Source organism: Crocuta crocuta, unplaced genomic scaffold, assembly GCF_008692635.1.
Source record: "Crocuta crocuta isolate KB4526 unplaced genomic scaffold, BGI_CrCroc_1.0 scaffold197, whole genome shotgun sequence".
In the NCBI taxonomy this organism is placed as follows: domain Eukaryota; kingdom Metazoa; phylum Chordata; class Mammalia; order Carnivora; family Hyaenidae; genus Crocuta; species Crocuta crocuta.
The window spans coordinates 6,020,443-6,042,280 of record NW_027532002.1 but is presented as its reverse complement, the minus strand read 5'-3'; the positions used below and the strand labels follow the sequence as shown (position 1 = coordinate 6,042,280).

At 40.2% G+C, this 21,838-nt stretch overlaps 1 protein-coding gene across 1 annotated transcript in view; it reads left to right on the top strand.

Moving 5' to 3' along the window:
• GARS1 (glycyl-tRNA synthetase 1) overlaps window positions 1–21,169 on the top strand; it is a 45,277-nt gene extending 24,108 nt beyond the window's left edge. Inside the window, exons 9-17 of the mRNA XM_077775358.1 lie at window positions 2,775–2,937; window positions 4,245–4,409; window positions 7,781–7,889; window positions 8,719–8,863; window positions 13,307–13,392; window positions 15,158–15,267; window positions 18,304–18,397; window positions 19,094–19,284; window positions 20,864–21,169. Of these exons, the coding sequence (XP_077631484.1) occupies window positions 2,775–2,937; window positions 4,245–4,409; window positions 7,781–7,889; window positions 8,719–8,863; window positions 13,307–13,392; window positions 15,158–15,267; window positions 18,304–18,397; window positions 19,094–19,284; window positions 20,864–20,989 (1,189 nt within the window). The 3' untranslated portion in view covers window positions 20,990–21,169. The remainder of the gene's footprint in view (window positions 1–2,774; window positions 2,938–4,244; window positions 4,410–7,780; window positions 7,890–8,718; window positions 8,864–13,306; window positions 13,393–15,157; window positions 15,268–18,303; window positions 18,398–19,093; window positions 19,285–20,863) is intronic.
• Window positions 21,170–21,838: the final 669 nt, after the last annotated feature.

Sequence of the window (21,838 nt, the reverse complement as noted above, 5' to 3'; positions counted from 1 at the left end):
TAAAGGATCACAAAGTAAGGCCTATGGAATAAAAAGTGGTAAATTGGAAAACCAGCTCAGAACTGAGGAGTGATTCTAGGAGTTAACCAGTAAAAGGCCTATGAGGCTTACTGACATTTTATTTCTTGGTCATTTTCATTTTATTAATTAAAAATATTTTTTTAATGTTTGTTTATTTTTGAGAAAGAGAGAGAACAGGGGAGGGGCAGAGAAAAAGGGAGACATAGAATCCAAAGCAGGCTCCAGGCTCTGAAACTATCAGCAAACAGCCCGACACAGGGCTCAAACTCACGAACTGCGAGATCATGACATGAGCTGAACTTGGACGCTTAACTGACTGAGCCACTGAGGTGCCTTGGTCATTTTCACTTTAAAGCATCATGTCTGGGTTTTGGCTGGTGTGTGGTGTAATCCCCTGTAAGATCCTGACTAGAAGTCTGTTCTTTCTTCCATGAGCCAGTAATCCTGTGGTTTTTGTTACATGGGTTGGGGAGGGCTAGGATTTGTTTAGTGTTGTGATTTTTCCTTGATGACATAGAGTTATTAGGTGATTAGTCTGTACCTGGCTGTGATTTCTTTAGGTTGAGAGTATTGGACTATTCATATGTAATTTTTTAAAATTTATTTTTATTTGTTTGTTTTAAGTTTATTTGTTTATTTTTGAGAGAAAGAAAGAGAGAATCCCAAGCAGGCTCCACACTCTGTGCTGAGCGTGATGTGGGGCTCAGTCCCACCACCCTGGGATCATGACCTGAGTTGAAATCAAGAGTTGGATTGGATTTTTTTTTTAAGTTTATTAATTTATTTTGAGAGAGATAGCACAAGTGAGAGAGGAGCGGAAAGAGGGAGACAGAGAATCCCAAGCAGACTTTGCACTGACAGCTCAGAAATGTGAGATCATAACCTGTGCTGAAATCAAGAGTCAGAAGATGTTTAACCGACTGAGGCACCCAGGCGCCCCCTAACAATTTATTTTTACTTTGATTAGCTGATTCTGTCTTCTAGAACCTATATGTATTTTAGTTTTCCACAGTTGCAGGTACAGTTTCTGAACTCAAAGATAAGAGACTGCTGGTAAAATCAGATTTTAGTGTTGATTTCCATCTCTTGTCTGTGAGCTGACAGATGGAAAGACTTTGGCAGCAGAATATTTTGGGATCCTGGGCAGGGCCCTTATTTTGATATGCCCTGCATTTTAGATGTTCTATTGCTAACAGCCCAGCTCTGAGCTATGTGAGGAAAGACATTGTGCTTCTCTGTCCTGTTTCAATGCACACAGATGTTTGAAAGTGGTGGAGAGACCAGAGATAGGTGCTGTGGGGCCAAATAAATACTATTTAAAAATAAGACTTAAAAATCAGCTCTTTTGCAATGCATTTCATGTATTTTTAGAACCCTTTTAAGCAATTTTTCTTTAATTCTAAAGCATCTGAGATAATCATGAAAATGCACTAGTAAATGCGTGGGGGGGGGGAGTGTGTTTAAAGAAGAGTTTTGATTTTGACTCATAGCTTAAAACACTTTTCCACCAGTAGCTACTTAATTGCCTTTCAGAGAAATCTCTCTGGGAAACCATTACTATATCCATATTTATTTCAGCATTATGCAGTTAGCTTGGCGTCAGCCTGTTCAATTTATACCTTATGTCCTCAGCCTTGAATAACACTATTCAAGAAGCTGTTACTCTAAAGAAGCCAGCCGTATGGTGCCATTATCTGTCATTTACTTGTTCAGAGCAAAAAAAAAAAAGGAAGAAACCGAACTGCCATAAAAGCTGAAGAACAATTTCACTTCACTTTTAATTTCACATTGGAACTTCATTTAGTGTGTATTTGTTAGACTTGCTCGTGCTTTAAGGAAAACCATTTTATTTGGAAGTCACTATCAAGTATCCCATTTCTTTTTTGCGTCCGACTTCTGCAGAAGGTTTCCTAGTATTAAAAACCATATCAATCTGTTCTTTAAAAACAATTTTCCATTGCAGGTAAGAATCTTTTGTTGTGGTGATTAGTATCAAAGGAAAAACAGAAATGGACAGTAACTAAAGTGGTAGAAAGAGATTTTATTGCAAGATTATTATGGTAGGGGAAAGAGATCTCAGTATAGAACAGGGCTCAATTTTTGACTATAGAGAGGATTTATAGCCAAGGTGCATGGTGGGGGTCAGTGGTTAGAAAATTGCTAAGAGAGAACATCAGGGGAAAGGGGACTCTGGCTAAACCAGCCTGACAGGGTCTTGCTGATGACCTGCCCAGGTGATCAGACACCACCGGGGATGGGGGTTGGGGGGTGGATGATGATGAATCCAAAAAGATACCGGAAAGATACCCGAAGTGGTCACATGTAGCAAGGGGGGAGGGGTTCTGGTTACACTGACTCAGCAGGGTTCTTGCTAAAACTGAATTTTACAAGGAAGTGTACAGATGCGCCTAGGAGGAGGTTCAGGAGACTGATTAAAGTTTGGCCAAGCAAAGAGTCTTTGCCATTAGATAGAAGGAGTTAACATTTGAGAGAAGGTTGATTGTATTTATGTATTTAAAATGCTATTTAGCAAGTAGTAAAATTTTCATTCATGTGTTTAAAAGTAACAACTACCTAGACAAACATAATCCTTTTTTTTTTCCATGCCATTCCCTGAGGAAATAATTTTCTGGTTTAGTGATAAGAGACTCCTGTAGTGTGAGGACCTATATCGTTGTAGAATGAAGTTGAAAATAAGGGCCTCGTTTATTTTTTTACGGTTAAGCGCCCAACTTTTATGTTTTTGCTTCCAGAGAATTCACAATGGCAGAAATCGAGCACTTTGTAGATCCCAATGAGAAGGACCACCCCAAGTTCCAGAATGTGGCAGACCTCCACCTTTATTTGTATTCAGCAAAAGCCCAGGTCAGCGGACAGTCTGCTAGGAAAATGCGCCTCGGAGACGCTGTTGAACAGGTAAGATTCCGTAGTTAACTTCGTTTAGGTTATTCCTATTAAGGGTCTCTAGCACTTAACAAATTCTGTGTACTGCATGACAAAATATTTATTTTAGCAGTCATTGTATTATTTTATTATTTTTTAATGTTTATTTTTGAGAGAAGCAAGAGAAAGTGTGAGCAGGGGAAGGACAGAGAGAGGGGGAGACTGAGGATCCTAAGTGGGCTTCTGCTGACAGAAGAGAGCCCAATGCAGGTCTTAACTGCAAGATCATGACCTTGATTGAAGTCATGTGATTAACTGACTGAGCCACCTGGGCGCCCCAGTCATTTTATTTTTTTTATATGGTGTTTGTTTTTATTCAGTATTCTATACTATTGTTATAGTGGGAGGAAATTACGCAAACATGCCAATTTGTGGGCCATTGGGGCCAACATGAAAATATTTAGCAGAGCACTTGGGAAAAAGATCTTGGTTTGAACTGTGCCTTATCAATCCAACTTTTTTCAATATGTACTACTTTTGGGGAGACATGGTGATTCACAGAAAGCAAGCCCTCTGGATTTTAATCTTTTCTATATTACCCGTAGCAGTTGGGATAAAGATTTATATAGAATAGAATTTCTCCAATCGTTTGAAGAAATGAGTGAGTGAAAGCTTTCTAATATAGCTGTGGCCTGATAGTGGAGCGAATTGCCTCAGGAAACAATGAACTTCCTGCCTCTGAAAATACTCCGGTGGATGCTGGGTTATAACTTGGGAGCTATTTTGTAGAGAAGAGCCCTGCGGCAGGTTGGAGTTGGGGCTAGATGATTGCTAAGATCCTTCTGGTCCTGGGATGGTAAGATGATATGTTCGGAGTGGGGTGTACAGACTTCAGTGAATAAGGATCATTAAAATTCCCTCAACGTGTCTGATTACTTTTGTTAATTCAGAAGAAATATATATGCCACTCCATAGGGTCATTATTATGAATGTCATTTTTAATACTATAGATTTAGAAGGTATGAGGTATTGGACTGAATTTTTGCTGACCTAGTGAGTATGGCCAAAAGATTTTGAATAACTCCGTTATTATCAGCTTGTTAAACTGACATCAACCCCTTTAAAAATAGCCACAGTCACATTCTGGGTATTTGAGATTGTTCTGAAAGCTTGATAAATTAGCTTACTTTGTGTTTCGAATGTTTTTCAGTAGACTATGAATAAATTGAAAGTGGTACGTTGGCCTTTGAAATAGCGTGTATGTTTTTTCCTTCTTCTATGCTTATTTGCATGTTTGCTTGCTTACTTACTTACTTGTTTATTCATGGATTTTTTTTTAGGGTGTGATTAACAACTCAGTATTAGGCTACTTCATTGGCCGCATCTACCTCTACCTCACGAAGGTTGGAGTATCTCCAGATAAACTCCGCTTCCGACAGCACATGGAGAACGAGATGGCTCACTATGCCTGTGACTGTTGGGATGCCGAATCTAAAACATCCTATGTAAGGAGAATGGAAGGGGTGTTAGCATGTGACTCTCACACTATTAGCTGCGTGGTTATAAAGATTGCCTCTTGTGTGTCTTATGTCAGAGTAGAACAAAGAGAAGAGAGTTTTTCTGAAGCAAAATGGGAAACACAGTTGCCTCCTGCCCTTTATAAGGAAGCTCTTGTGTCCTAAGAGCCCTTTGTAGACTGAGATGCTTTTCCAGAGACGGAGAGTTAGGGAGACAGATAGACAGAGAGATGGAGGGAGAGTGAAGGTCTATAAGGGGGCAGTGTTGGTGTGTACATTCTTGGGGCATTTTTGGTACTATCCCTGGGTGCACCTAAAACGGGGTGGTCTCTTCCAACAAGGACCCCGGCAAATGTTGGGAATGGTGGGAGGGCTGAGGAAGGAAAGACATGGTGCTCTTTGTTTAGAGAGCTGTTCGGTAGGTTTTGGCAATAGTAGATTATGATCTCTTGTTTAAGAGCTACCTTTCCTCAAATTCTGTGTATTTAGTAATTATGCATATAAGACCCCCAAGTACTGCTTCACCGTACCATCCCACACCCACCTCCCAAACACGAACATTCGCACTGGAGCTCGGACGTGACAAACATTTGGCCATAGGAGGGGCGCCTGGCTGGCTTCAGTCAGAAGAGCGTGCAACTCCTGATCTCAGGGTCATGAGTGTGAGCCCCACAGTGGACGTAGACATTACTAAAAATAAGCATTTTTTTAAAAAGTTAAAAAATAAATCTCTTAACCAACTGAGCCACCCAGGCATCCCTTATTCTTTTTTTAATAACCCTTAAAACATCTAAAAACCATTCTTAGCCCCATAGGTTTTTCAGCCCCTGTTCTAGATGACTACATGCATTGCAAAGATACACACATGTATACATGCATAATGGTGTGCAAATATCTGTAGTGGCTGTCACTGATGTTCTGTGGATTTAGGAAAGAATTTCTGTAATACGTTAAGATTTTCTTGATCTTTTTTTTCCTCAAAGGCTTGTATGACAGACTATATGCCAAAATGATAGTAGTCATTATTTTTGGATTATAGGTGAATATTCACTTCTTCACAGGTTTTAGATTTTCTGGAATTTCTTATTTGCAGATCAGACCAACAAAGTATTTCCTGTTTTGTGTGAGGAAAGATCATTTCTCTTTATTCCATCCATACCAGTTCCCTTTCTTAATTTGCCCTGACTCTAATTTCACCAAAGCAGATACAGATTCTTGTCTTGCAGCCTCCCATTTAAATTCTGACCCTGGCCTGGATTATATTTTATTTATTTCATCTGTTTACTCATTCAACATGTCTCATTGGTAAGGACCATGTACCATTCTGAGTGTTTCCTATGTGTTGTTTTGTGTAATCCTCATCATAGGTTCTATTTCTGAGGAGACTGAGGTGCTGAGATATAAGTTGCTTGAGCCTCACAGGTGGCGAGTAGAACTGGGATAAGAACCCAGGGCAGTCTCACTCAGGCCCCTGCTCTTCACCATCATGCCACACTACTTTAATAAAGCCTGCTGCTTCATGCTCCTCCTTTTCTGAGGGCCACCACAAGCTGTGGCTCAGCCACGTATTGGGAATCAGAGAGGTGATGGACAGCATGGTGACTAGTTAATAGCGCTGTATGTATTGTATGTTTGAAAGTTGCTGAGAGAGTGAATCCCACAAGTTCTGTAACCACGTCTGTTGCCGGATTTTACCTGGACTTCCTGTGGTACTCATTTTGCGGTGTGTACAAATGAATACTGAGTCATTATGTTGCACACCTGAGACTAACACAAGCCTGCATGTCCTCTGTACCTCAATTATTCTACAAATAAAGAAAAAAAATTAAAAAGGAAATGTGGGCGCTCAGCATTGAGATTAGGCTACAACAATTTATGGAAAGTCATTGGAAGACTAACCAAATCTAGAAGCCTGAAAGTACCAGGAACTTCTAAGAGGAGGAGAGAACTCCTTTAAAGATTTTTTTAATTATTATTTTAAGTCCTCACAACAGTGATTTTATTAAATTAGCTTAATTGTTAACAATTTACCAAACTGTAGGCAACTGGTGCAGTTTGCTGGGCATGTTGTATAAAGGAAAGGAAATGACGAAACCCTATTAAAGTTCTCCCATTGTGTCTTGCTCACTTAAATCAGGGAAATGGAGCAGATGAAGATCTTCCCTCCCCACCTGAAGCACTCCATCAGTACATCAGTCTGATCTGTAGAAACTAGACGGTCTCTGCCTTTAAGAAAAGACTTTTAACCTTTCTTTTTGTGTGCTTCATTTTTTTTTTTTTAATTAAAAAAAAAAGCTCCCCAGACTGCTAATGCTCCACCCTTTCCTTCTCCTTCCTCAGAAGTGAGCACTGTCCCAGAAGGGTCGCTCGCCATCCTCAGGCGTGTTTTTGTAATTTTACCTTTTAGTGTAGAAATAGTCTGACACCTTCTGTGATTGTCAGATGATCAAGTTATGGGCTTTTAGGCTTCCGTCTTTTCGTTACCTCCTGTTTTGTTGTGGTGGTCATGTACTGGGGCGTCGGAGCTTGCGAGGTTTGTATTTGCCCTCTTTCATCCCCACACCCCTCGTGGTAACACGGGCTTGGGAAGTTGAGTTGGGATGGTTGCATTTTTACATTATCTTTGGGTCAAAAGCAAAAAATAAATATGAGAAGGACTAACTAGATATCTACTAAAGTAAGCCTTTTACCTCTTTAGCTCTTACTCAAATAACAGGTCATTAAGGGTTTTGAAAACAATGTAGATGGTGCTTTTTTGCAAAGCATCGCGGGTATTAACAAGAAATGACCCTGACATCTCTATGGTGGTAACGCTGTGAAGTTTTATCCTGTGATTTAAATGCTACCTGTGCTTTACCAAGATTTCTTTTGTCAGGTAGGAAACCGAATTGAACACTAATGCCCACTGTTCGTGGCCAGCCAAGGTGTGGGTTTTGCACAGCCATGTGATGCCAAGTTGTGACAGCCATGGACACTTCATCCTAAGAGAATAGTGGTTTCTGCCAGATTCGTTTTGAATCCTGGTCACAAATTTGAAACACAGCTACTGGTTTTGTCTAGGTTCATGTTTTAGTTCCATAATGCAATCCTAGACTCTAATAGTTTACCCCACATTCACAATATGGCAAATCTGTCCAAAAAATAAGACAGTTTTGTGTACCTGTGTGAATTATATTTTATAGGGTTGTTAGCTGCTGGACATATAAAACTGTTGCCTTTTCAAACATTTATAAAAGTTGAGTGACGATGCTATAATTGAATTATCTTTGGGTATGTTAAAGAGTTACTTATGATATGCATGAATCTGTGAATGAATCCAGTGTAAGTAATAAGTATTTTTATCCGTTATATCTTCTTAGGGCTGGATTGAGATTGTCGGATGTGCTGATCGTTCCTGTTATGACCTTTCTTGTCATGCTCGAGCCACCAAAGTCCCACTTGTAGCTGAGAAACCTCTGAAAGAGCCTATATCCTTTCTGGTCACTTTGACAACTCTGGACTCAAGTGTACACATCCTGAAAATGGATAAGTCCATTTCTGTACACTCAATGGATAAACTGAGATGTTTTGGATATTGGGGTAACACTTATTTAAACCTGTTCTACCTATGTCATTGCATCTTTCCTGTTCTCATTTTTGTAATCTGGCACACCCATCCGATGTTCGGTCTTTAAAAGAAGCATATTCAGAAAACTGCTCTGAACATCTTTCACAGTTTTGGCCAGTTTTTCTCAGCTATTTCCAAAATGTATTTCCCCACACCTGCACCCACCTACATGCTCTTTAAATAAAGGGCACCTGGTGACTACTTCCTCTATTAAAAGATGAGTGCCATTTAATGGTAGGTGAAATAATAATTTAGCTCACTTGATCCGTAAATCAGTAAAGTAGAAATTTCCGTTCCTTACCAGGCAGTGAGGTTGTGAGCTCACCTTAGGGCTGCGCCAGTGACGGGAAATAGATCCGGTTGTGTTCAATACATTTCAGAGGTCAGTAAATGGTTAGCAGAGGTTATTATGCGGTGTATCGGGGTATGTTGCTGATTAGATAATATCCCTTTTATCTCACTATAACCCTGTAAAAGTCTCTCGACAGTGTTTACCTATTTTGAGTGAGGTTTGTCTGAATGATTTTGTGGGTAGTTATTTCATTCGACACATGAAGTCAGTATAAATAGTATCTAGGATGTCAATAGAGAACTAGTCATTGTTTAAATAGACAATGGATTGTTCTCAAGTTCACTCCCCGAAATACTATGGCAGTTCTGCGTTTTTGGATTCCTTGACTACTTCATACAAAACAGTCAATGTTGTTCAGTTTGAACCCAATAAGGGAGCAATTGGGAAGGCGTATAAGAAGGACGCCAAGCTGGTGCTGGAGTACCTTACCATTTGTGAGGAGTGCTACATTACAGAGATGGAAAAACTACTGAATGAAAAAGGGTGAGATTTAACATGTGGGCTTTCTTGGGCGGCTGGGTGGCTCAGTCGGTTAAGCGTCCGACTTTGGCTCAGGTCGTGATCTCACGGTTCATAGGTTCGAGCCCCACGTCGGGCTCTGTGTTGATGGCTAGCTCAGAGCCTGGAGCCTGTTTCGGATTCTCTGTCTCCTGCTCTCCCTGACCCTCCCCTGCTCGTGCTGTCTCTCTCTCTCTGGGAAATAAATAAAACATTAAAAAAAAAAAAAGGAACTATTTTAAAAAAGATGTGGAATTTTTTTTAATTAGAGAGAGAGCGAGCGTGTATGAGTGGAGCAGGAGGCAAAGGGAGAGAGAATCTTAAGCAGGCTCCATGCCGAGTATGGAGCCCAATGTGGGGCTCAATCCCATGACTCTGGTATCATGACCTGAGCCAAAATCAAGAACTGACTGAACTACCCCAGGCGTCCCTAAATTACGTGCTTTCATGTGCTTCAGTTAGAGATGTTCTTTCTGCAGGTTCTGAAAGGGTAAGATCATTTTCTTTAGAAATTTTTTGCAAGCAAGTATTAACTCTTGGCTGTATTTATAGAACTGTGATTCCTGAGATTTTGGCATTAGAGCCTGGAAATAGATTTGAAATTAACTGTAAAGATCTTTTTTCCCCCCAATAACTTTCTTAGAGTAGGTGTCCAAGGAAGTGGCTGAGGAATAATTTGAAATGACATATATCTCTCAGTCATTGCTCTTTTTTTGAACTTCAGAGTGGTCTCTGTAATTGTTTTAAGTATAAATATAAAAACAATAGAGACAAATCTGTAAAGGAATATGATAATATCTGTTACTAAACAATGTAAAATATACCATGTTTGACAAACAATAAAAAATTTCTAAGCATATGAAAAAGCATGAACACAGCCCATATTGAGGAGGTCAATCAAAAGAAACACCTAGAAGTGACAAACATGATGAAATAAATATATAAGGATGTTAAACCAGTAATAAACACGCTTCATATGCTCACAGATTTAAGGGAAAACATGAACATAGGAGGTGAGAATTGGAAATATATATAAAAAAAAAGAACCAGTGGACATCTAGAGGCAGTTTTACAAATGAAGATTCACCAAATGGGATTAACAGTAGATTAAACATCGCAGAAGGAAGATCATTGAACTTAAAGACTTAGCAACTATCCAAAAAAAAAAAAAAAGGGCAGGGGAAAAATGTCCTTTGGATCAATTTGAGACTGTCTAACATATCTGTAATTGGGAGTCACAGAGAGTGTATACAGATAAAATATCTGAAGATACATACGGTTGCTCAACAATTTCCAAATTTGTTACACACAGTAAGCCCAGATTTAAGAAGTTCAAACTCAAACAAAATAAACACAAAGGACACCACATGAAGGTACTTCAGAATCAAATTGCTGAAAACCAATAATGAAGAGAAGTCTTTAAAGTAGTCAGGGAACAAAGGCTCATTATGTTGAAAGGAGCAAAGATAAGAATGCAAACCACAGAACAATTGAATGAAATCTTCTAAGGTGCTTAACAACCAAAAATCCTCTGCCAAGCAAAATGCTTTCATACAGACAAAAGCTGAGAGAATACACCGCCAGCAGACCTACACTAGGTGAAGTGTTAGAGGAAGCTGTTCAGGCAGAAGTGTGGAAATTTAGCTACCCAAAGAAATCAAGAGCTCTAGAAACAATTCACAACGTGGGTAATATAAATGGCATTTTCTTGAATTTCTCTGAAAGATAATGTACTGTTTAAAGCAGAAACATTAAGAATGAATTGTGAAATTTACAACATACAGAAGTAAAATGTGTGTCGTCTGTAGTTCAAAGGATGAGAACAAAGAATTGGGCATATACTGTTGTAAGGTGTGTATATTATATGTGAAGTGCTTTAATCCTATTTGAGGCTAGACTATGATAAGTTTGAAAAAATACATATAGTGAACTCTTGAGCAATTACCTGGAAAAACACAAAAACCAAAGGGGTGTAACTAATAAACCAATAAGGGAGATAAAATAGAATAATAAAAAAAAAAACCCAGAAGACAGGAGGAGAAAAATGAACAAAGAAAAGTTGGGATAAATAGAAAGTAAGTCATGAGATGGTAGCTTCAAGTTCAGCAATATCAGTAATTATATTAAATGTAGTTATCTAAACACTTGAATTGGTAGCCATCAGTTGTCAGACTAGGTAAAAAAATCAGGACCCAATTAAGTGCTTTTACAAGAAACTTGCTGTAATTGTAATAGATTTAAAAATAAAAAATATTTCCCATACAAACATTAATCATTAAGTTAGGAGTGGCTGTATTAATATCAGACAAAGTCCATTCAAAATAAGGGAAATTAGTTACATTTCATAACGTTTAAGGGAGGAGTTCATCAAGAAGCCATATTACTTCTAACTGTACCCAACTAAAAACAGCCTCAAAATATGCAAAACAAACCAAACAGAACTAGAAGGAAAAACAGATAAATCCACAATTATAGTCGAAGATTTTAAACCCCTCTCTCAATAATTGGTAAGCAGACAAAACAAAAATAAAACAATAGGAGTTTGAAGGTATAAACACAGTTAATTGCCATTTATAGAATACCTAATAACAGAAGAATGCAATTTGTTTTTTTTTAAGTTTTTTTATTTTCGAGTAGGGCAGAGACTGAAGGGGACAGAGGATCTGATGCAGGGCTTGAGCTCATGAACTATGAGATCATGACCTGAGCCAAAGTCAGACGCTTAACCGACAGCCATCCAGGCACCCCCCAAGAGTACAGTTTTTCAAGTGCACTTGAAAAGTCTTCTATATTCTTTTTATGTACAGCCCTCCCACTAAGAATGAGTTTTTAATTTTCAAAGGGTTGTTTAAAAAAACAAAGAGTACAAGAGACTGATTATGGCCTGCAAACTCTGAAATATTTCATATTTGGCCCTAGACAGTAGGCGGAGTGAAAGAAAGCTGACACAAATATGCAAAACTCTAGGAAAATTGAAACTACTTTATGTGATAGAAAGCACATCACTTGTTGATTGAGAGTGGAGGGCATTGAAATAGAGCCTTGGGGTGATTGATGGTGGTTGCATGTGTACTTACATTTAGTCAAAAGAACTATCATAACAGGGCACCTGGGTGACTCAGTTGGTTAAGCGTCTGACTCTGGATTTCATCTCAGGTCATGATCTTACCGTTCGTAAGATCGAGCTTCACGTCAGGCTCCATGCTGACAGCACAGAGCCTGCTTGGGATTCTCTGTCTTCCTCTCTTCTCTGCCCCTCCCTTGCTTGTGCCCTGTCTTTTTCAAAATAAATAAACTTAAAAAAAAAAAAGAACTATCATAAGAAGAATGCTTATAACAAGTTGAAGATATGATTATCCATTTCAGTAGGAAAATTTTAAAACATTTTGGTCTCCCAGGGTTAACATCTGTTTATGCTAAAACAACATCACATCCCATTAAAATGGACAAGTTAGAGCACTAGTTAGATGTCATTATCTGTCACAAACTTGACCACTTCCTTTATTAATTGTCTCAAGTAATGGCTATCTCTTTGCTTATTTCAGCTTTTTTATAACTGTTACCTATTCTACACTTAGACTGTACTCACAGAGAGAATATATATGCTAATGTTTATACAGTGGAATTTTAAGGCACTTACAAACTTCAGACAAAATACTAAAAATGGAGGAAATCCGTGAAACCACTCAAAAATGCATGAGATTATCAGTGCTAGAAACTAGCAAAACACAGTGCAGCGTGTGCCACGTACACAGCTCCAAAGAAAACCACATGAGGGCTCTCTTTTCCTGGCCCTGAGCTGCTTGTGAGCCAAGATAAATCCAAACCAGTTACAATGTGAAGAAGTACCTCCCAAGCTGAAAAATAGGTATTACACGAAGTGCTTTGTGAAGGCGAATTCGTGTAACCTGAAATGGAATGTGCAGACCTGAGGATTGGAACACAGTGCAGTCAATGAATTTTGGAGGGATATCAGACAGAATCATTCAACTTCTTTAAGCTGATCTTCATCAACAGAAGGGTCGAAGTTTATTTTGGAATAGTGTGGGGGTTTTAAAATGACTTCCTATTAGATGACAAGCTCGTCATTCTACATTTGTTGGGACAATAATGAGAACAGCGGTCTTTTTGCCAGCAGCCCTGTTTCCGACATTTATTGTAACTATTCTAAAACTGATTTTTTTTTCTTTAAATTGGTTTTGGCTTTATTTTCATCTCAAAACCAAAGGAATTAGTCATGGCATCACTTGTGGAATTTTATAAGACAAGTCATGTTTTTTTTTTTATTTGACTTTACCTATTTTATCCAGAGAGTTGACCAAGCTGTATTACACTTAAATGAAAACAGTATAGCAGTTGGTAGAACTCCTTTAAATTAAGGCATAAGGATGCATGTTTTCACTAATACATGATGTGTTTTCTTTGTAGGGAATTCACTATTGAAACTGAGGGGAAAACGTTTCAGTTAACAAAAGACATGGTCAACGTGAAGAGATTCCAGAAAACACTACATGGTAAATTTGTTAAAATAATTAAACAGACACAAGGGGCACCTGGGTGGCTCAGTCAGTCAAGCGTCCGACTCTTGTTGGCTCAGGTCATGATCTCAGGGTTCATCAGTTCCAGCCCCATGTCTGTCAGATTCTCTCTCTCTCTGCCCCTTCCCCCATTTCACTTGGTCTCCATTAGCAGTTCTCTCTCTCTCAAAATAAATAAGTAAACTTAAAAAAAATCATCACAATCCTTGAAGTTTTTTTTTAAGTTTTATGACATAACCATTTTACAGAAAATTTGAAGAAAAATAAATCTTTAATGCCACAACCCTAAATCTGATGAATATGTTTAAGGCATTATCTTTTGCCTTTTTAAAAAAATTTAATTGTATTAATACTGAAAAATAGCTTATAATGCCACCTTTATGTTTCTTATGACCTGAGGTGCATATGAAGACTACTTTGATAAAAACCATCTTTCTTTTGTTTCTTCATTTTAAGGAAAAGTCCTTTTGTTTCTTAAGCAACTCACCCCTTCTGTCTTTTGTGGCAAATTTAACCTATTAAAAAGTCCTTTAGATTAATGATCTTTCATGCTTTTTTAAAAGACAAGGAGATGATTATTTTTTGTAGAACAAATTATGTGAACTGGGATTATGAGTGTTTTAGAGAATATACAAAGGATGCTTATGGTTAATTGTGGCTGAGTAGAAGTTTCTGGAAACTGAGAATAGGAGATGGGTATTTGAGAAGGTACTGCTAATGGAGAGAGCAGGCTTACTTTTCCATTTGTGTTTGGCCTGCCCTGTAGCCAGGCTTCCGTGAGCTATAAACGCAGTCTGAGCAGTGATGGGCGCATTCAGGGGATACTTCTTGCTCTGGGACATTTTAGCCACCACTCTGACAGCTGGTTCAGAACTGTACTTTACCGCTGCCTGGATGACCCAGAAGGATGGACAGAAATACCTTGGTCTTATTTCTAAAATGTTACTCTTTATCCCAGACAAAAGAAATAGCCTCCCTTTGCCTCTGCGTATGTGAATTTTTGGTTCTACTTCTTTCCCTTGAAACAAATTCTCCAAGCGTAAGGTTCAGTTACCTTAGACCCAGCACTTTCTTTGTGAATAGTAAGTAATGACTACATTTCCTATGTGTACCACACGTATAGCCTCACCCACGTGGGGGCTCTGGTCAGTGTCTTTGATTGAGTACAGATTCCTGAGCAAACTCTTCTCTGAAGGCCTCTTTGCCCTAGAACCTTGGAAGTACAGTGGCAGTAACTTGGTTTTCTTAAAGAGTTCTCATCAAGATAGCAAGATAAAAACACAAAGCATGCAATACTTGTGTGTAGGAATTGTTCTTGTTAATCTTGCCAGCTCTGGTGGTAGATTTTTGATTCTAGCAAAGTCCTATAAAAGCTCGAGAGTTTTTATGTTTTGCGCAAGGCATGGCAGATGATGGAGTAGCTGTTGTTCATAGCTTACCAGCTGTGGTATACTGTGGAAAGGATACTCTGGTACCTTGTTTCATTTTTGTTGCCCTATAAACAAAGAATTAAATTTGGTGAAAAACTTTCTCACTCCAGCTTTTCTCTTTAAAGGCATCGTGTTTCCAGTCAGCGAATAGCTTTAAGGAATGTTCTGATTTTTTTCTGATGTATGGGCTCAATCAAATCCATCCAGAATAGAGAGATTTTTTTAGTGCTAATAAGACCTGGTAAGAGAGGACCTGCCATGAATGATACAGGGTTTGAGAGAATGTTACTGGATTTCTATCTCGTTTGCAGTGGAAGAAGTTGTTCCGAATGTAATTGAACCCTCCTTTGGCCTGGGCAGGATCATGTATACGGTATTTGAACACACATTCCATGTACGTGAGGGAGATGAACAGAGAACGGTAAGTTGTCCTGTGCGTACGCTCTTCTCTTACAGTGGCAGAGAATGAAATTGACTCCAGTACATTATTAATACGACTCTGGAATGACTGGTTAGTTATTGGAATGCCCTGGTGACAGTAACTTTCCTCTTGGCATAACTCTTCACAAAGCAAAAAACTTTCTTAGGCTAGCTCACTTGAGCTTTAGGATATGCAGGTTATTCTAGATGCCATTCTTTTGGTTGCCTGGTGCTTTTTATTCTGAGACAGAACATACTACTTTGGAGAACTAGCTGTATTGCATCAGTGGAAGATACTGGTACATATTTTCAGAAAATTGGGAAGAAGGGAATGGCTCAGGGAATTTAGCCAAGCCACATAACTGTATCTGTGCACTGGGGAAGTGTTAAAGGGAACTTTCTCAAACAGCATAAAATTGGGGGACCTTGGAGTTCTAGTCCAGAAATACTGATTCACAGATCTAAGACAGAGGGATCTATGTTTTTTTATAAGAACTCCAAGCGATCCCAGTGCAGGAGATTGACAGGTAGCAAATTGGACAGCAGTGTTTGCGGCGTAGCCCTCCTCGCATTCAAGCACTGCTGAAGATAAATGTTTCTCAGAAGTCTTCATTAACTCCCACAAGCCTTCTTTTGACCCTGATGCTTCTGAATCACTGCTCCATGCCTTCCGCTTTATATCTTCATTCCACTTTAATTCACCTTTCTTACCTCGCTACTGCCTGCAGAAATTACACGCCTTTAATTTATAGGCACAGATTTCCAGGAAATCAATCAGAAGACTGGCTAGAGTGGAGAGACTGTATGTCAGATTAACTGAATGAAACATTCTTATCTGTGTGGCCATTCTGCAGCTGCGTGTACGTGATGTTAGACATCAGCTCTCTAGTTCTTTCTAGCACATTTAGCCTTGAATAATAGACTGACGAGTTCTTGGTGCCAGTATTTTAAAAAGGCTGATATACTCTTGGTAGTAATGTAGCTAATAAACTTACTATTTTATTTTCTGCCTTCATTGCATCTTCATTTCCTGACATTTAAGGAATAGCTTTTCATTCGTTCAACAGTTAGAACCTGGTCTACACACCAGACATGCAAATATAAGGCATGGTTATTCTTGAGGATGGCAGTATACAGAAAATGTTCTTTTTAGATACCAAGTTTGCTTCAAGCCTTTTCTGTTTATTTTTCTAATAAAAATATTTTTTAAAAATCTTTTAGTTGTTTCTTTGAATCTAACATTACTTATATAACTAGAGTTTTAACAGAAATTTTATAAGAGCTAAGCAAGAATAAATTAGTGGCATGTTTTATGAATTGCATAGGGATTACCCTCATGAAGAGAAATTTGAGTAAGCTCTGGGAAGCCAAAAATGTTTCTAAGTTATTATCACATAGTCCCTTAATCCATTTTCCTATAAATTTGATATAAAAATGTTGCCAGTGAGATTTAAAAACTTATTTTTCTAAAAAGGCAGGTCCTCGCTTCTCTCTCACATTAAATAGAATTATCACAAGATAGAGGAGAGGAGGGGTGCCTGGGTAGCTTAGTGGTTAAGCATCTGACTCTTGATTTTGGCTCAAGTAATGATCTCACAGTCGTGAGATCGAGCCCCATGTGAGTCTCCATACTGAGCATGGAGCCTGCATGGGACTCTTTCTCTCCCTCTCTTTCTCTACCCCTCTGTTCTCTCTCTCTCTCAAAATAAATCCATTAACATTTTAAAAAAAAGAGAGAAGAGGGTCGCCTGGGTGGCTCAGTTGGTTAAACATCTGACTTCAGCTCGGGTCATGATACCACATTTTGTGAGTTCTAGCCCTGCTTCAGGTGAACCCTGCTTCTCTCTCTTCCTCTCTCTCTCTCTCTCTCTTTCTCTCTCTCTCTCTCTCTGTCTGCCGTTTGGGTGATTCTGTCTCCCTCTCTCTCTCTGCTCCTCAATCACTCTTGCCCTCTCTCTCAGAAAAAAAGAGAGAAGAGGAGTGGGGTGCAAATGTTCTAGCACTTGGGCAGCCATGGAGTCCAGGGTTTACTTCCAGCGGGATGGTCTCCATTGCTTGATATTCAGCATGTCAGTCATTTTTATGGAACCTATTCATTCTGAGGTCCGTATTCTTGCTTTCCCGTGGCCCTTTAATACAAATATTATTTAAAAACTGGCCTCAGCTCTTATTTCCAACTCAAAATGGTAGACTAGTTTGCCTTCCACAGAATACCTTTGCTTTCTTTATTTCTGAGTAACTCTAGAACCTATTTCAGGAGCAGTTTAGGAGGGTTGTACTTTTTCTTACAGGTATACAAAACGTCTCTTTCTGTTATATACTATTTCTTTTGGATATACATTTGTGAGGTGATTAAACTTGCCTGTTTTACCTGGTCACTAAGACTTATAGATCCTTTGACTCTGCTGAATTTCTTAAAGGATAGAATCGGAAATTGTGTTTTGGCACTACTGCTAACTATTTGACGATTTAGAGGGAGGTTCCACAGAAAGAAGTAAGGCTTTTTTATGTGGTACCAAAAAATAACCATCTTTTATAGTATCTTTCTGTTTTTAATTTAATTTTTAATTTTGAGAGAGAGCGAGCATGAGTGGAGGAGGGGCAGAGAGAGAAAGGGAGAGGGAATCTCCAGCAGGCTCTGCACTGAGCCGGGGCTTCAACTCATGAACCGTGAGATCCTGACCTGAACTGAAATCAAGAGGCAGATGCTTAACCGACTGAGCCACGCAGATGCCCCTATGGTAGCTTTCTGAATGCTTTCACATCATTCAGCCTTTTATCACAGAGCTGTGAGGTAAGCAGCGCAGATGGTAAATGTGTGCTCTTTAGATGAAGAAACCGAGATCCAGAGTTCACTAAGACCGTTCGAATTCAGAGCTAAAAACTAGACCCTTCTGGCTCTGACGGTCTTGTCTTTTCTCATTTGTCCCACTTCTTTTCGTATCATGTTTTCTGGTATTTTGAGAATGAAGTTTGGACATTAATGTTTATAAACTAATGTCTTCGGGGTTTATTTTCTTTTTTTTAAACCATGTAGTTCTTCAGTTTCCCTGCTGTCGTCGCTCCATTCAAATGTTCGGTCCTGCCACTGAGCCAAAACCAGGAGTTCATGCCATTTGTCAAGGAATTATGTAAGCCAATCCAGTTGGGTAATCTCCAGGGGAACGCTGTCAAGTAGACTCAATATTAGGAAGCATCTTTTTTTTCAGTAAAAATACATATTGAATAAAGAATATATCTAAGTGATGTTAGCCTCTGCTCGTATTTCTGAAAGAGCGATGTTTGCTTGTTCAGGATGTCTTCTCCTGGCATTTGAGTTAGTTAGGGTAGGACCCAAGTGTCAGATTTTAAATATCCTTGCTTGTCTTTTTGGCCTCAGTGCGGCTCCCTACATCAGGGGACCCTGGGGAGTATTAACAACCCTAGTGGGCCTGCTTGCACTGGACCCACAGCCTGAAAGGGCTCCTCCTGGTCCTCTGGGGGGCTCACTTATTTCACAGTTGGGAAACGGGAAGAGTTCATTGAGTTATTTGGGGTCGTGCAAGTAGAGGTGGCGGAGCCTGGACGGGGCCTCCTGGCCTTGGCTTTGGATTAGATACTTGTTCCCCTGCAGCTGTATGAGGTATAGGTAGGACTGAGGGGTTGGGCTCCAGCAAGCAAGCCACTTAGCAAACTTTGGGGATTTTTCTTTCTTCTGCAGCTGTTCCTTACTGCTGTCTTGTCTCAGTCCCTTTTACAAGTTTCCTGAGCTCATATTGACAACATTTAGATGACCTTGGGACTCTGTCCATTTTTTATGTTTAATGTACTTTATACATTTCGGACAGCGGAAGCCCTGACCAGGAACGGCGTGTCTCACAAAGTAGACGACTCCTCTGGGTCTATTGGAAGACGCTATGCCAGGACTGATGAGATTGGCGTGGCTTTTGGCATCACCATCGACTTCGATACAGTGAACAAGACTCCTCACACGGCAACTCTGCGGGACCGAGACTCCATGCGGCAGATTAGAGCAGAGGTGGCTGGCCCTCTCGTTGGCATTTTTTTTTTAACATTTTTATTTATTATTGAGGGACAGAGAGAGACAGAACATGAGCACGGGAGGGGCAGAGAGAGAGAGGGAGACACAGAATCTGAAGGAGGCCCCAGGCTCTGAGCTGTCAGCACAGAGCCCGAAGCGGGGCTGGAACTCAAGACCTGACGTGAGATCATGACCTGAGCTGAAGTCAGACGCTTAACCGACTGACCCACCCAGGCACCCTGGCATTTTTAATCTTAGAAATATGTGCTGGTGCCTTCTGATTTGAGCTGGATTTTGTTGTATTTATGGTCCCCCCTCCCTCTTTTTTTTTTCATTTGAATTTTAATCATAGGCTTATATCAGAGCACAGATTCCCAAAGCCCCTTGGTTTAATTATGAAAATACCCATTAACAGTTATCTAATATTTTATAACCATTTGGCTCACTCTGGGCTCATTCTCCAGCAGTTTGCTTTTATGTAGTTTGTTCATTTGACAAAGAGAAGTATGATCCCAGGTGGTTGCTTCCATAGTTTTATTGGCAGGTTTTGCGGGGGGGCTTAGACATTTTATCTTTCTTTGTCTGTATACACGTACACATGTGTATGTCTAAACTCTTCCTGTTAATCTATTCAAAACAGCCAATAATGTTTCAGTAATTTTACTTAATGAGAAGGGATAATGGAGATAATAGGAGAAGCATGAAAGGGTAGGGAAAGAACAGCCACTTTAACTGACAACTGCCTGACTCATTTGTTAATTTTGAGCAGAGATTTTATTTCAAGAACCTATTGTGTGCTCAGCTCGCTACAGAGAGTTATTAATAGGGAAGACAAAAGTAAAAGACGGCTTTTTTCCAAAGGAGTTTATAGTCTAAGTCCTGGATTTCTGGTTTGTCTTTTTATAAAACCAGATCTGGCTGCTCTGGACCTACATTCCCATCTGATAGTAATTCTCAGAATGGGGTCCCTGGACCGGACCTAGGATTTTGTTAAATAAGCAAAATCTTCACCCCAGGCCCACTGAATCAGAAAAGGGGGTGGACTGGGAGGTCGCAGATGGATAGAGGGTGGGCATGACTTTTAACAAGACCTCTGGGTGATTCTGATGCACGTCCAACATAAGACCTGCTGCTGTGTGGTAGCCGGTGTCCGTATGGCTGAGGGACAGCCGGCCCCCACGCTTGGGGCTCTCCAGTTTGCCAGTCTCCCCTCGCCCGTGTTACTTGACTAGCTCCTCTTCTCAGGGGTAAATTTAATGAAGTAGCTTCAGGTGACACAAATGTAAAATGATTAGGAAGGGCCCTGGAGTGGATTGAGTTATCCACGGGGAGCTGGTAGGCATTCTGGGCTGGGAGAAAGGCATGAACGCAGGCCTAGGAGAGATGTCAGTGTGACTCGGGGCTTCAGTGGGAGGGATGGAAAACATTCTGTGGGGGCCAGTCTGTAGAGGGACCTTGTCATTACTTAGGCACTGATTTGGGTCTCTATCCGGTCACCTGAGTTCAGGGTGAGTCTTCTTTCTGACAGTCTAACCAAGTTGGTTAATTCTTGGAATTCTCCTTCCCTTTACTCCAGGTCTCTGAACTGCCCGGGGTGGTCTGCGATCTGGCCAATGGCAGCATCACGTGGGCCGATGTGGAGGCCAGGTATCCCGTCTTCGAAGGGCAAGAGACTGGTAAAAAAGAAACGATCGAGGAATGACGACAGTTTTGGCAACTTTTGACCACTTGCCCTAATAAAAAAAAAAATAATAATAATAGCTCTTATCATGTCCACGTTACAAACAGCCTTGCATTTGCCTCGGGGACTGCATTTTATCCTCAGTGGCTGCCTGACCTTACCCCACAATTAAAGTCGAAGGAATTCTGAACAAACTTGTAATCCATTTGCTCACGTTTCTGCATTTTCAGCAGAGCTGTTTTTCCCACCTTTGGGTAGACACGCTCATGGCTTAATGGTAAACACAGTTAATACATTTGTTTCATGTAACAGCTGTATGGGGGTAAAAGTTACACACCATACACCTCACCAGTTTTAAGTGTCCAGTTCAGTGATGTTGAGTGTGTTTTACAGAGTTGTGCAAACCATCACTGCAGTCCAATTTTAGAACATCCCCATCACTCCAGAAAGAAGTTAGCTGTGCGCTCAGCATCGCCATCATTCCAGCCCCAAGCAACCGCATATCTAGCTTCTGTCTGTCTAGATTTGCTCTTCCTGTTCTTTCCCTTTTTCTGAGGAAGTGATGCTTTGTGCTAGACACACGGCATTCCCTAAGCAGCTGGACCAATGACGTGAAGCTGAGATGGGGAGGGGCAGGCGTCAGGGGCAGTGGAGGGGGAGGCAGCTGCTGCCGTGGGGGCTCTGCTGAGTCTCTGGGAGGGAGCGCATTAGCAGAAACCTGCTGTTTTAAGGTGTGCTTTACTTAGCTTCTCAGGTGGCCCTGCAGATCACTGACCTCCTGATGCTAGAGGAGCCCCACCCATCGTGCCTGACTTGGCAGTTCTTCACTGTTACGGTGTCATGATTCTAGCCAAGCAGTTTTGGGCTCAG